General features: G+C 44.7%; 1 protein-coding gene across 3 annotated transcripts; it reads right to left on the reverse strand.

Moving 5' to 3' along the window:
• Positions 1–181: 181 nt before the first annotated feature.
• E2F8 (E2F transcription factor 8) lies at positions 182–11,508 on the reverse strand. 3 transcript variants are annotated; one of them, XM_040068210.1, is made up of 13 exons: positions 11,399–11,508; positions 9,906–10,181; positions 9,439–9,595; positions 8,154–8,405; positions 7,433–7,594; positions 5,913–6,050; positions 5,408–5,617; positions 4,771–4,855; positions 4,042–4,525; positions 2,966–3,184; positions 2,002–2,131; positions 1,594–1,910; positions 182–911 (listed from the first exon to the last, which is right to left on the reverse strand). In XM_040068210.1, exons 1-13 carry the CDS (start codon positions 11,435–11,437, stop codon positions 738–740), a joined length of 2,643 nt encoding a protein of 880 aa, XP_039924144.1. In that variant the 5' UTR covers positions 11,438–11,508; the 3' UTR covers positions 182–737. The 3 variants fall into 3 exon arrangements, with proteins under 3 accessions (XP_039924144.1, XP_039924143.1, XP_039924145.1); XM_040068209.1 differs by having other exon boundaries at positions 8,100–8,405; XM_040068211.2 differs by lacking the exon at positions 182–911 and adding an exon at positions 936–1,479 and having other exon boundaries at positions 8,100–8,405.
• Positions 11,509–14,132: the final 2,624 nt, after the last annotated feature.

Genomic DNA, 14,132 nt, shown 5'->3' on the forward strand with positions numbered 1-14,132 from the left:
GATAAAGAAGTCAGAAGTTACATTGAGTTGCTCAATTCGCTTTTTCACAAAATACCATTTTCCCCCCTTCCTTCAGAACACAGCAACCCCTGCCTGACAAAAAAAGGATGAAGAGATGCCCGTGAATATGCAGTGCATAACTTAGGTAATCTAATCTGATCAAACAGAAAAAGGCAGTGCAGAGTTTTATGTAAGTTTAATCTGAACAAATTGATTTAAAAATACAGTATAAATAATTCTTAACTTATATAAAAATCGATTAAGAAAATTTGGGGGTTTTTCTGGTGCTCCCTACTAACTTTACAAAAGAGCATTATTAAACACAGAAGCAAAACATTTTAACTACGGCCTTTTTGCTAAGACAAAAAAATATTTACATACTCACAGTACTTTTTTTTTTTTTTGGTGCAAAATCTGTACTGGTACCTTTCTGTACAAAGACAATTTCAGCTTACTTTGCATAGAAGAAATCAACACACACTGACAAAAAAACCCCACTAGAGACATAACTTTGTTGTTGAAATACTTCAGGTAAGCCTTTTGGAAAAAATCATTAGGCATTAACTTTCTCCTTAAGAGTCAGTTTTATTTTCTAAAGCATCAATTAAGGCTATTCCAGCATTGAGGTCTTGGCACTACATGTCCAAACCATCGTCCATCGTCCAATGCCAGAAGTTGTGCAGTGTGTTACCAGGAATTCTGCCTGCTAACACAGTCAGCAATTCCCTATCCCAAAATTAGTCTTCTGAAACTTCAAGTTTTCGTTGAGGAATATAGAGAGTTCCTTGAGAGGTTCTCTGGGTACCATCTGAGGTTGCAGATAGCGAGGGTTCTGTGTTTGGCCCTCCCGGTGTGCGGAAAAAGTTTTCTGTAGCTGCCTGAGGCTCCTGAGCTTCCTTTGGAGCAGAAGGCTGGAGAGAAAAGAGAAAGTTGCTTTCATTTATGGGGGAATAAAAAGTAAATTCTACTTCTAAGTTTCTGCAGGATGTTAGCAAACTATTATTTTTTCCCCTCCCTCTGAAATTTAAAAACTTAACTTTTTACTGAGGATATACCTGCATATACATAAAATATGGTTTCACTAATCCCCTTCTTTTTTTTAACACAAACAGATAGTAGGTAATACAGACTTACAGAAAACAGGCAGAGAAACTTCATGTGGGTAAAAAGTATTTAAAATCCTGTACAGTCCTACCCTATTAGTATTAAAGCTATAATTAAACACAAGAACTTGAGGGTAGATTAGGGAAGTAACAAGAAGGGAGGACAAAGTAACAAAGGGACAATTTGTTAATAATCACAATCTCAGATCTATGTAAAATCCTCCCTCTAAAAGAGTTGTCTCTTCACATCTTGTCATCTTCCAAGCTGGCTCCACTTCCACCACAAATAAGTCACTTATCTTCCTTGCTAACCTCTCATTTCTACTGTACTTAGGCTGGGCCTTCACTGCTAGCTCTTTTTGGGTAGTGCTGATTTCTAAAGATCAAAAAGAAACGTTTATTTATAAATTTTACCCGCTGCAAGGGAATTAACTGCACCGCACTTCCCACTCAACCCACCGTGGTGGAGCTGTAGTGTCTTTTAACTCACCTTCCCTTCTTGCACATTTGTGCTCCCTGAGGTCTGGTTGGTATTTTCTGTTTGGGAAGGGACTGCTACATGCTGAAGGACAGGATTTGCAGCAACTTGCACACCAGCAGGTATCAGTCCTATGTGTTGCAGCATAAAGTTCAGAGCTGAAGTGCTCGGATTTGGGGCAGAACCGGCACTGCCCGAATTGAGGCAGGAGTTGCTCAGGACAGGTGCAGCAGCTATGGAATTTGGTGACAGCATTATGTTCAAGGGTGTTATATGAAAAGCAGGAATATTGACTGTTTTCAGTTCTGAGGCTGGCATTGGAATGACACCTGGAACAGAAACATCAGGTGTTGAAAGGAACCAGGACAAACTGGCCCCAGCCCGTTCAGGCAGCCCTGTGCCGGTTCCCTGGACACTCACCAGTGATGGGAGAGCTGTAGGCTGTGTGCTGCAGAGAACACACCCCAGCCTTCTCTTTACTGGAGCACTCTGCCTTGTTGCCATGGGTGCAGTGAGTCAGAGGAATCAGATAACCAGAAGGAAAAAAAGTCTGAGAAAGAAAGAGATGGCACACCTTTAGCTCAAACCTGTAATAGACAAACCCCAAATGTTTTCTCCAAAACTCCAACCCTGCCTTGCTCTTACTCTTTATCCTTCATGTCCCCAGGATGCCATATCCCACGCCTGTACTACTTTCTGTCTGAAAAGAGCAGATTCAAGGACATGCTCTTTCAATTAAAACCACACAGAAGTCAGCTGGCTCCATTTCCAGTTGATACTCTTGGTGGGGAACTGGAAATCCACCTGGGATTAACACTGTGCAATTTGACCAGATGGAAAAGAAACCCTGATACTGAATACTGTTTTTCCAGAAGAAACATCCTGGACCCAGTAAATCATCACATCCCCTCATTCTTGGATTTTTTTTTTTTTCATAAAACAAATATTGGAAGATAAAACTTTTGCATTTACACGTTGTGTTTTTGTCAACAGAACTGTTCTTTATTCAGGTTCTCCAGAGCAATGAGTCTTAACTGCAGAATACTGAATTTTACTGAGGATGAGAGTTTCATGTGATTCTGTTCCGAAGTATTTGACAGCAAGTATATGCAAAGCACTGGGGAGGTAAGGGATCTCAACACTGCCCTCAGTTCCTTAGTGTGACCTTTGTTCCAACGGAAGCCTGAAAGCCTCTTTGTGTCCTCTTATTTGTGTACTCAATGCAGAAACACAAATCCTATATTACTACAAAATAAGGTTTTAAAAGCACAGTAAAACGCATTCAACCAAAACCAGTCTTTGTAGGGGTAGTTCATTATAGTTTGGTTCCTTTTGCAAAGACTCCAAGTAGTGTTTTCCCAGGGAACAGCAAGACAAATCTTACCTCAGGAGCAGGAATGGCAAATGCCACAGGTATGTCTTGTTTTGTTTTGATTTTATCTTCATCTTCTGGAATATTTTCTTTTGTACATTGGTTGCAGCAACTTGCCATGTTTTGATCTACTGTTTTGGTGTCATTCTGTCTCTCCTCCTGGACATTGTCCATTTCATGATTCGTTTGTGAGCTATTGGAAGGTGGCTTTTCAGTCTTAGTGGATTCTCCCTTTGAAAAAAAGTACATGGAAAAAGAAAGGCAGGCGTTGTAAGGCTTAGCAATCTCAATCAGAGCCCTACAATGATATTCATGCATTCTTCAAAATTGTAAAGCAAGCTTTTTTCTTCCTCCTCGTTCCCATGTTTGTGCTATAAAACCTTCTGGTCACTAGGATAGCCAGGCCCACGTTATCACCTCTTGTTTCTTCCCAGCTCGTGGATGTTTGATAGCATGTGCTGTCATAACACACCCGTAACATATGATGACTGTTTGGGCAAGCCAAATTTACAGCAGATTTATAATTTACAGAGATGCTAAAACAATCGGCAAATGAGGAGTAGAAAGCAATTCAGCCCCAATCTCTCCATATACACCAAGTTTATCTGAACCTCTTATTCATGTGCTGCTCTATTATGCCTACAACTCAGCACTGGGTGGAAATATTTAGAAAGTATCAGGATTTTGGGATGTTCCCAGTCCAGTAACTTTTATACATCCACTTTTCCCTCCTAACACCTCTAAAGCCAAGAATGGATGTCAGCAAGTTTACAGAATCCTAGGATTCAAGGGACCTTGAAGATCACCTGCTTCCAGCCTCGCTCTCAACCTGACCTAGTCCAGAATCACGTATAAGCAGGTAAGTTTTGCCGTAGTGTCTTGTGAGTTGTTTTATTCTCACTACACCTGCACACTTTGTCCTCTTAGATAAAAACCCCAGCAGGCACAGCAAATGAACACCATCTCTTCAAGCCTGATGTTATTTAAAACGCCTACACTCATTGGCAGGCTCCTGCATCACACTGAAAGTGAGTAGGTGGCAACATCATTAAACCATAAAATGGCATTTTAAAACTAATTTAACTTACCGAAGAAGTATCAAGGCTCTCCTCATCACTTTTACGCCTTTTAATTAAATTATTCTCTGGTAATGCTTGTGATCTTTTAAGGCACCGCTGAGATGAAGTTTCTGATTTCGTTTCAGGTCTTTCTTCAGCTGCCAAGGATTTTGTAGGCTCATGGGGACCTCTCTGAGCATCCCCTTCCTCAGTGGTTATTTTATTTAATACTTTTGAATTATTGCCCTTAATTCCAGTTACGCTAGCACACGGCAGAGGCTGCAACATGAAGCCTGGGCTGTAGGTTGTCACCGTGTGGGCTTGGGAAGGGTGCAGACAGATTGCATATGAAACCCCAGACTGAGGGTGAGGTAGGATGACGGGTGACACGGAGCTGTGGCTTGCAGGGCACACCCCGAGGGGCTGGCTCAGAGCTGGCTGCTGAGAGGGTTCAGGCTTGGGGACAGCCTCAGGCGAGGACAGGGCACATTTCGTTTGCATCTCTTCTGTTGTCCTTCAGCAAAAAACAAAAAAACCCAAATGTGGTTTAATTCCTTTGTGCAGAAATGAATGTCCTGACAAATTACCTTCTGTAATACAAAAACTTAACATGAACTTGTACTTCTCAATCCACTAAAGAGAAAACAAATGAAATCTGGCCTGCAGTGCTCAGGGTTTACTGGTTTTTGCAGGTTACAGCCCCACTCAAACTGTGCATAACTTTAACTTGTTCTCACCTTTAAACTTGTGCAAACTTACTTGGATTGTCCTTCCAGCTGATGTTTAGTGATTGCTGGAAACTGAGCTATTGTGTTTGGGAAAACTGGTAAACTCTGATAAGTACCTAGTCAGAGGAGAGGAACAAATCATAAATCAGAACTGTGAGTACATCAAATTCAGAAGTTAAAATTTAACTGTAACTTGAGGAGACTGCATTATATAATGTAACATACACTTTTAATGAGACAAATTATCCTCAAACTCAGCCCAGATTTGATTTGATCAGCTGGATGTCAGCTTGCGTCAAACAAATTTTAAAGGCCCCCAGAGAGGAACCTAGCAAGAATATGAACACTGACAGGTAATTTTCTGGCCATTTTGTGGACTACAGAACTGCTTAGATAGTTATGATGCAGAACAGAGTTTCTACAACAAAGCAGGTTCAGAGAAGATGCAGCGTTCAGAGATTCAGTGATTCTAGACAAACAGAAGGTTTGTAGCCATTTCTCTATTTTTGAGAGTTCTTAAGATGTATTTTTTGAAAGGAGGCACCACCTACACGTGTACATGTCCTGCGAGAAGAGGGCAAGCCCAAATATTTAAAGCAAGACTACATCTTGACTTAAAAACAAAGCAAAAGGAGTTTCTAAAAGAAGAGGTAGGAAAAGATACATACTGGCATTTATTTTAACTGGGCTGGTTGGAGCAGACTGGATCTTCCTTCTGTCGTTCTCTATGCTCTTAACTAATTTTATTAGAGATGAATGCCGAGTGAAGTTTTGCTTTCCTTTTGAAGGAAAAAGGGCTTTTGAGCACTGCTCTTTGGAAGGGATGGATTCTGAAGTAGGTGGGGCACAGGTTGTAGAAGTTGCTTCAAGTTTTGTATCTGAAAAACAAAACAAAAAGATCTATCATATGCATATTCAGTAATTAAAAGCAATTATTTGAGCATGGCTTATAATTCTGGAAGTACCAGCAGCAGCGAACATGGAAATTCAAGAATCTCAATACCCACTGTGTGCAAATAAACACTGGTTGCTGTGCTGTTAAAGGACAGTGATGTGACTAGTTTAAGATTTTCTGCTTAGTTATTCTGTCTTTTGATCAAAAACTTCTAGTAGAGAAAACAAAAGAGCAGAAAATATCATCACAGAACAAAAGGAAATTACAGATACACCTACCCTGAGTATTTGGCAAGACCTCAGGTCCTGTCCACTTGAATGCTGGTTTTCTACCTCTCTCCTCTGTAACATGAACTTTTTTGATAAGCTTAAGGCTGCTGAGAACATTTGCTATGTCATAAAGTCTTCTAATTTTGGCTGAAATAAAAGAAATCAAGGTAAAGCATAGCAATTGCAATTAACAAGTTAGCATGTATCAGATAAAGAAATGTTGTAACACCCTTTAAGCAGCTAAAAGGAAAAGGCTTTTTAAAGAATTATAAGAATCATCTTGTGGAACAGGTATTTGTACAAGGAAATAACATTGTGATACAAAGTTTACATGCAATGTAGAATGACATAGATACCGATCTAGAAGATGCTGCAAAGTTTATTATGCTAAATATAGAAAAAAGAACGTTTTCAAAACAAGTTAATTTCTGTGCAATGATCAAACCTACACAAATCCCCTAGTAAACATAAGTAGATTAAAAGGCAGTGGCAAACGTGGGAACTGGAGGGAAGAGAGACACTAAAATCCAACAGGATAATCATCCTGTTTGTCTTCCCTGTGTCTAGGTTGAGCTATTATGGAAAAGTTTCAGGTATTAGTCAAACTACAGATGAGTTCTAGAGCAAGGTGAACGTGGAATATTTTGGCTTCATAAGAACGTGGTAAGACGTGGGATTGATACTTGAAATACAGGTAGACAGATGGAACGTCCTAAAAATGCTTTTATTGTGGGACAGGCTCTTCTTGTGGAAGAATAAAAGCAAGCAAAAAACCCTGCTGAGTACCCACCCACCCTCTCTATGTTGCTGTGAGGCAATGGAAAGGAAATCATGAACTGAAACCATCAAGGATCGGTATTTGCATAGACACAATTCCCCAAAAAAAAAAAAAAAAAAAATCAAAAATAACCCAAGCAAGAAAAGGAATCTGAGACTCAAGGAAGAGTCTAATTTTCAATGAAACCCGCAACTATCCCTCAAAAGCAGCACATTTTTAATTATTATATGTTTACTGACCTAGACCTAGAAATACCATTTCACTTGAATGGAGAGGAAGAGGAGGAAGTGTACAGGGAACTGAGAAGGGTAAAAGAATGAAGAAATAATTGGCAGTTAGAGCACAGGGTTTCACTTCCTCCAACATGCAAGTTGGTCACAGGACACGTACAGAACTTCTTTAGATTTCCACCAAGTTAGTTATGTGGCCAGAACACAGATTTTGCACGATTCTGGGGCATCTTTGGTGAAATGGTGCTGAAAACTTTGACAGGCTGCTTGAGCAAAGATAAATTGTTACCAATATGGAGCCTTGCGACATTGCTTCAGCGGGGAGGATTTAATGGCCTTTTCCTCTCAGGTGGGCATTATGTATCAATGAGCATACAAAAATTACAAACTGCACAAGGTGTTTAGTGAGCTTTTTAGAGGCTCAAATAAATATTTGTCGCGGGAAAAATAAGACAGTATTTTTCGTTATATGCAGTAGTATCGAGATAATTCATTTAGCCTACACTTGCCGTTGTACTTACTTTTAAACTTGCTTTTATCTAAATCTTCTAACTGATCTTCTCCAATCAGGATTTTAGCAGCAACTTCGAGGCTCACAATTTGAGGTGTTGATACGAGAAACAGCATCACAAATTTCTGACTCATCACTCGTAAGGACTTGTATTTCCTGCCATTCACTGATGCTGCCACAGACAGGAGAAAAGAAGGATTAAAGTACTCAGTGACTCACCAGCTACAAACACTGAAGAAATTTGTCAGCAATACTAATTGTAAGAATAACACAGAGCCTAGGCAGGGCCAATGCTGACTCTAAAATCATGTTTCTACATGACAAGAAACAGATGATTGGTGGATTAATAAACCAAATTGAGTCATTTATGCTTCAAGTTTCTACATTTAGTAGTAAGTTCTGGTTTCTGCAGCAATTCAGTTGTAATGGCAATTGGATTATATGTTGGTATATTTGATAGTTTCACCTGATGTAGAAACAAATTACAAGAACTAAACGAATAAGACAAGTGAAAGAGTGCAGAGCACTTTTTCCCACCGCAAACAGTTGTGGTGCCTTTGGGGCAGCACCACCTCAGGAAAAAAAAAAGGAAGACTAATAAATGGGTTTTTTTCCAAGTTTATAGGAATTCATCATTTTAAGTACATATTATTCTTGGCATTATAGAGAATTATTACCAGCACGAAATTCCACTCCTGGGAGCTCGACAAAAGACATTTCTGACTGCTCACTTGAGCCAAAAGAACTTGCCATTTCTTCATTTCTTTCCCCGTCGGGATCGAATTCATGCTCATACTCTCTTCTCTTGATCATCTGGATTTGCTGGATGTATTTGTTCTCTTCTCCCACCTTTTTCAGGGCCTGCAGGGTCTGGGGGAGGTTGTGACGCCCGTGCCAGACGTATCTGTTCCTGGCCAGGCGGCTCACCATGTGCAGGCTCTCCAGCACGTTCACAATGTCATAGATGCGCCTGCGCTCCACGTCTGCGGAGGGAAAGGTACAGCACGGATTACCTGCAGCACAGATTGTTGTCCTCCCTCTGTGCTTCTAATCATTTCTGCCCATTCCACATCACAAATTGAAAATGGCCCTCATGGGTTTTGCCAGCAAGGAAAGCAAATCTTGCTTCGTATATGGAAGGACTTTGCTGTTCCAGAGTTATACCTGGCTTTCAGCATTCCTTAAGAAATAAAACTTACTGTTGCCAGAAGAGCCATTACATGGGTTTCAACCCAGCTTTAGAAAAAACAGAGCATTTTTAATTATTCACTGCAGTGATTTTAGATTGTGCCCTTAAGTGACCTTGGAAATTCATGGTAGGAGACTGTTTTATAACTTCCTTTTACATGGTATTTTATTAACACGCTCTTCTTTTCTTGTTTGTCTGATAAACTCTTGGTTTTGGCCAGACATTTCCTAAAATATGTTCTTTTGTACAAAGTATAAAAAAATGTAAACCATACAGCTTTCAAGTTTTTATAACCATTATCCATATAGAAGATGTAGAATACTGTAACTCCATAACCTTTTGATTTCAAAAAGCTTCAGCTTGATATTAGAAGCACCAACTGAGCAGAAATCATTGGTGCAACATAAAAAATAGTGATATAAGTTATAATCAAGAACAGAAAGCAGTTTCTTGCTTTGATGTCATGATCAGACAGGAAGCTGAGGGCTCAGTTTGAGAAATGCTAGTTCCTGCTACAAAAATCTAACCACTAATCTTAGGTATTGGCTCTGAGCCCAAAAAACTGCAACTGGTTATTTGTGCTATCAGCAATAATTTAGATGTTCAGTATGAAACAGAATTTGGAGTTTCTCGGTTCAGTTCACTGAGGAAACATCAACATTCTAGAAAAATTGCTCTAGGAATGAGGGGTTTAAAACTGGGTTTAAATAAATTTGAGGACAGAGTAAGCATCCCAAATGGGATGGAGCAAAACTGTACTAACAAAAATGCCAGGTTATTGGCAAATTTGTAGGAAGAAATATTTAACAGGATGAACACCAACTTACGTAGCTCTTCAGTGACCTCATCAAGGCAAATGTAACTTTTCTGTGAAGGGCTGGGGTAATCAGGGTATCGAGCTAAGAATTTATGGCACAGCAATCCGAGGCTTTTCTCTTTGCGACTTGGCTGAGATTTCTCATATTCATCCCCCAATAAGTGCTCCTACATGGGAAGAAGGAAAAGAGATTGTGAGGATTTTGACAAGATCTAAGCACAGCTATTTAACAGCTTTGTAGTGAGCACTGTCAAGGGGCCAGTGTTCTTCCTTTGTCCTCAGCAGCTGTGAAATAAAACCAGAACATTTCCTGTTGTGTGTAGCTAGTCAATATCCTTGCTTATATTTGATAAATACTCCAGAATTAAAACTTAAGAAATAAGATGTGCTATGTCATTGTATAATTTTTATACTGAATAAACAGCCTTCAGCTAACTTAAAAAAAAAAAAAAAAATACAGACAGCTTTACAACATACCTGCAAACAGTGTTTTGTCTGTAGGACCTCACTTGAATTGTCTGACAGTTGCCGTCTCTGTTCTCTGCTCCTAATCTCAGGACTGGCTGCACTAATCAGCATTTTCAGGTTGGAAGTGGGTGTCCATGGATCTGCTGGAGGGGTTTCCTTCGGTTTTGGGGGTGTGGTTAGAGGTTGACAGTCAGGCTGTCTCTCTGTCAGTACCAACTGTGAGGTAGCCGTTTGTTTCAAAGGGGTTTTCAGTACACTTTTGCATGGCTCAGAATGCTCATTTTCCTACACATCAAGAAAAAGAACGACGATGATATTAAAACCCAGGTGTACCACGATCCATTTACCAAAGACAGCTAAAGGGGGATGGAGCTCCATTGCATTTTTTGGGTAGCTCTGAGTCAAGGGTTCCAATCTACTCCAAACGAACGGGTCCCTTCCCTGAAACCATTTCTGTGCCTGTAGCTTAAGGTTCGGATCCTGTGACATTTGTTCCTCGGGTAATTTTCATTTTCCTTCCTCTGAGGAAGAACAGTCAGAACGTAAGTTAATGCATAGCAGAGAGTTATAAACAATGACTGAAACGTGTCATGACCTGGGAGCGGGTGTGATGCTGCTTATAAATCCTTGTTGGGCTAAACAGACACCACCCTACATGTCAGGGAACTCTTATCCTTTATCATATCGCCTTGACTCAGGCGACCAGCCCGTATTCAGTAGTCACTAAAGAAGTGTTGCCTAACAAGCTCTCAACTTTTCACAGCGAACTTTAACAAGCTCCCAACTCTTGTTGGGTGGAAGGGAACGCTATCGCGGGGCTTGCCGAGATGGAAGACGAGAGGATAACAGGGGAATTGAAGAATTGAAGGGAAGGGGTGTCCGGACGGGCTGGATCGGGGACCGATCCACTTCCTCGTCCTTTCCCTCGTATTCCACCCTTCCCTTTTGGCGCCGCGTCTCCGCGCATGCGCGCTCGGCGCCGGGGAGCCCTCCAAGAAATGGGTCTGGGGTCCTGCGGTGCTCCCGGAGCCGCTGTCGGTGAGGGGCCCGGGCAGCATGGCCAGCCTCAAATTGTGAGGGGAGACGGGCTCGGCCCGGCGCCGCCCCACCTCCAATCGGGACCCTCTTCCAATCGCAACTTCCCTGTCACGGCACCACGGAACGTCCCGAGACAAACACGCTCTAAGCATCATTGTACCTGCTCCTCCGCACACCTTCTGTTCAGGGAAGGAAAAAAAAAAAAAAAAAAAGGAAAGGAGAGCCGGGGAGAAAAAGCGTTCTTTACGGGTTCCGTGAATAAAGGTGGCGAGGGATGTAGTTTCAGGAATTTTGCCGAGGACAGAAATTAAAGCGAAGGCAAAACACGCTCGGTCTCTGCCGTCCCGCGGTTTCTAGGCGCGATCGCTCCGATCGAAGCGGTTTCACCCGCAGCGGGGCTGTCACCGCCCCGCGGCAAGCGGCAGCTCCGGGGCTCGGCCGCTCTCGCCCACCGGAGCAATTACCTTGTCGCCGGCCCCCATCTCCCCGCCCGTCGGTCGCATTCTCCCGCCGCCTCAGGAGGCGACACCCGCCGCTCCCGCCGCGCCGCTCCGCATCGCAGGTCCCGCCGAGCTCTGCAGGGCGGGAGGATGGAGGGAGGCGCTGGTTGTGGGGGGCCCCGTGACGGGCCGCTTCCCGCTGCCCTCCGCGGCCGCCGGGCTCGTCCCGCCGCCTCCCGCCTCCCGGCCCGGCCCGCGCGCGCCCGCCGCCCAACGGCCCCGGCCCCGCCCCGCCCCGCCCGCCGCGGCCCAGCACCGCCCATCGGCCGCGCCGGCGGCGCCTTTAAACGCGGGGAACGCGCTACCCCGGAGCCCTCCCGCTCCCCGGCGCTCCCGCCGCGCACCCTAGGGTCCGGGAGCGCCGGCGGCACCGAGGAGCGGCGCCGCCACCGCCCGGGCCCGGCCGAACCGCGGGGCCGCTCCCGGTGCCGATTTGAATTCAACGCGCGGAGCCGCCGCGGGCGGGTGGGGCGGGCGCGGCGGCCAATCAGCGAGCGGCGCCGCGCCCCGCGCGGCCAATGGGAGCGCGGCGCTGCGCGGCCTCTCCCTCCTCCTCCCGCCTCCCGCTGCCGGGCGAGCGCCGGCGGGGCTCGGGCCGGGGCTTTGGCGGGTTCCCTCCCTCGCTCCCTCCTGCCTCCCTCCCGCCCCAACGGCCGCGGGGTCGCGGGGCGGAGCGGGCCCGCCGGGCGGTTTAGCGGAGCCCATTTACCCGCCGCCGCCTCGCCCCGTCCCGTCCGTCAGGGGCCGCGCGGTCTCCGCGCGCCCCTCGCGCCTTCCCCCGCCGGCCGCGCGAGCTCCGCGCGGGCCCCGCCCGCCCCTCACGGGGTCCCCGCCTGCCGCTCCGGCCCCGCGGCCGCCGCCCTCCTCCGGACACGCCGCCTTTAAAACACGCAGCCTTTAAAACACATCCCCGCTTAAAACACACCGCGTTTAAAACACATCGCGCTTTAAAGGCTGCGCTTTGTGTCCGGGCCCCGGGCCCGGAGCTCCAGGCTCAGCTCCACAGCCGGAGAGCGGCTGGAGCGACTCCCCCGCTCAGCAAAAAGAGGGGGTAAAAGGTGAGTGGCTGAGCCGGCGAGGGGCTCGCAGTTGGGTGGGAACGCCAAGGGGTGTTGTAGCCCCCAGATCAGGGTGCCAGCCGTCTGGTGCCGCTTATCGCAAAATCACAGAGCCAACCAGAAAAAGAGCTCTGAGATCAGCGGGTCCAACTTATGACCGGCTGTGGCACTGAGTGCCACGTCCAGTCTTTCTTTAAACACCTCCAGGGACGGTGAGTGACTCCACCACCTCTCTGGGCGGCCCATTCCAATGTCTGGTCAACCTTCCTGTGAAGAAATTCCTCCTAAAGTCCGATCGAAAAAAACCCCTTTCGCCTCAAAACATTTTGTCCTGTGCCTTGTTCCCTGGGGAGCAGAGCCCGACCCCACCGGGCTGCACCCTCCGGTCAGGGGCTTGTAGAGAGCGATAAGGATGCCCCTGACCTGATTGCAGAGGTTACAATACTTTTGTTCTGTAGGCAGGAGTCTGGGATTTTAAACCCACCTCGCCTCGGCTGGCTTTTATACTAGAAGCCGGGTTTTTTCCAAACCTTCTAATGTAACTCTGTAATTTCTCCTGAAAGCTTGTAAACTCGAATGAAAAAAATGACCCTAAAGTGACCTTCACTACTTGGTGTCACCAGCCATGTAGCAGCCAAGGGTTATTCTCTTGCAGTAGCTACGTGCCACGCCTTAAAAAGCGGCATTTGGGTGGACATTTTCTCTTTTTCCTCGTTTGTGCTTTGATACAATTACTGCATATTGGTTTCTTTCTATAAAAGGTGCATTAGAAGGTCTGAGTGTTGTAACTCAAGAGCCGGTGTGTGACTCACTAGAAGTACAAATATAAATACTAAAAAAAGCAATGTGTGTTTTTCTTTATACCCCCGCCAACACCGGGCATGACCGCATGGAATGCACATGGATTTTGAGTTACTTAAATGAGGAGCACTCACGTGTTTCAAAAATCAAACCGGGGGAAAAAAAAAAAAAAAAAAAAAAAGTCAGGCTTTTACCTTCAAGCTGTCATTTGAATATTTATTTAATTTATGTTGAGCCTTGAAAATTACCTTTATCACCTAATCAAGAAGCCATTATCTCTGTTCAAACAGCACACTCTCCTGACCTTTGTTCAGGGGACTTCTTTCCTGGTCTCCAACTTCGCCTTACAAGCTGCCCATTACGACAGTATCAGACATTTCGAAGTAAAGGTTAAAAGAATTTCCAAGGTTATTACATCTCCTGAAATAATTACTCTGCTAATGACTTGTGTGCCTCTTTTACCACGCTCCTTGCCATGCCGGTGCCTTTGCGTTTCCGAGATTATGGAATCACGCGGAGCAGTAAAGGCCGTCCTCACTTGCAGCCATCAATTTAAACTGCTTGTATTTCCCCCTGCTCTTGCTCGATTTGCATAAGAAACTGCAATTACCTTCTCTGCCAGGTACCTCTTAAAGAAAAAAAAAAAAAAAAAAAAAACAAAAAAAACCCCACAAAGATTAAAAATTTTAATTTCCCTCACGCGGCAACCGAAGGCACCAGTAGCAAGTTAATAATGGGTCCTTTAATGTCTAACCTTGAAGCCTTTTGTGTGATGATCCTTGGGGGGGATGTTTGCTGTTTTCAAGTATTGTGCTGAATGAAGACGCCACCTGATGCCA

This window comes from Hirundo rustica, chromosome 6 (assembly GCF_015227805.2).
Source record: "Hirundo rustica isolate bHirRus1 chromosome 6, bHirRus1.pri.v3, whole genome shotgun sequence".
In the NCBI taxonomy this organism is placed as follows: Eukaryota; Metazoa; Chordata; class Aves; order Passeriformes; family Hirundinidae; genus Hirundo; species Hirundo rustica.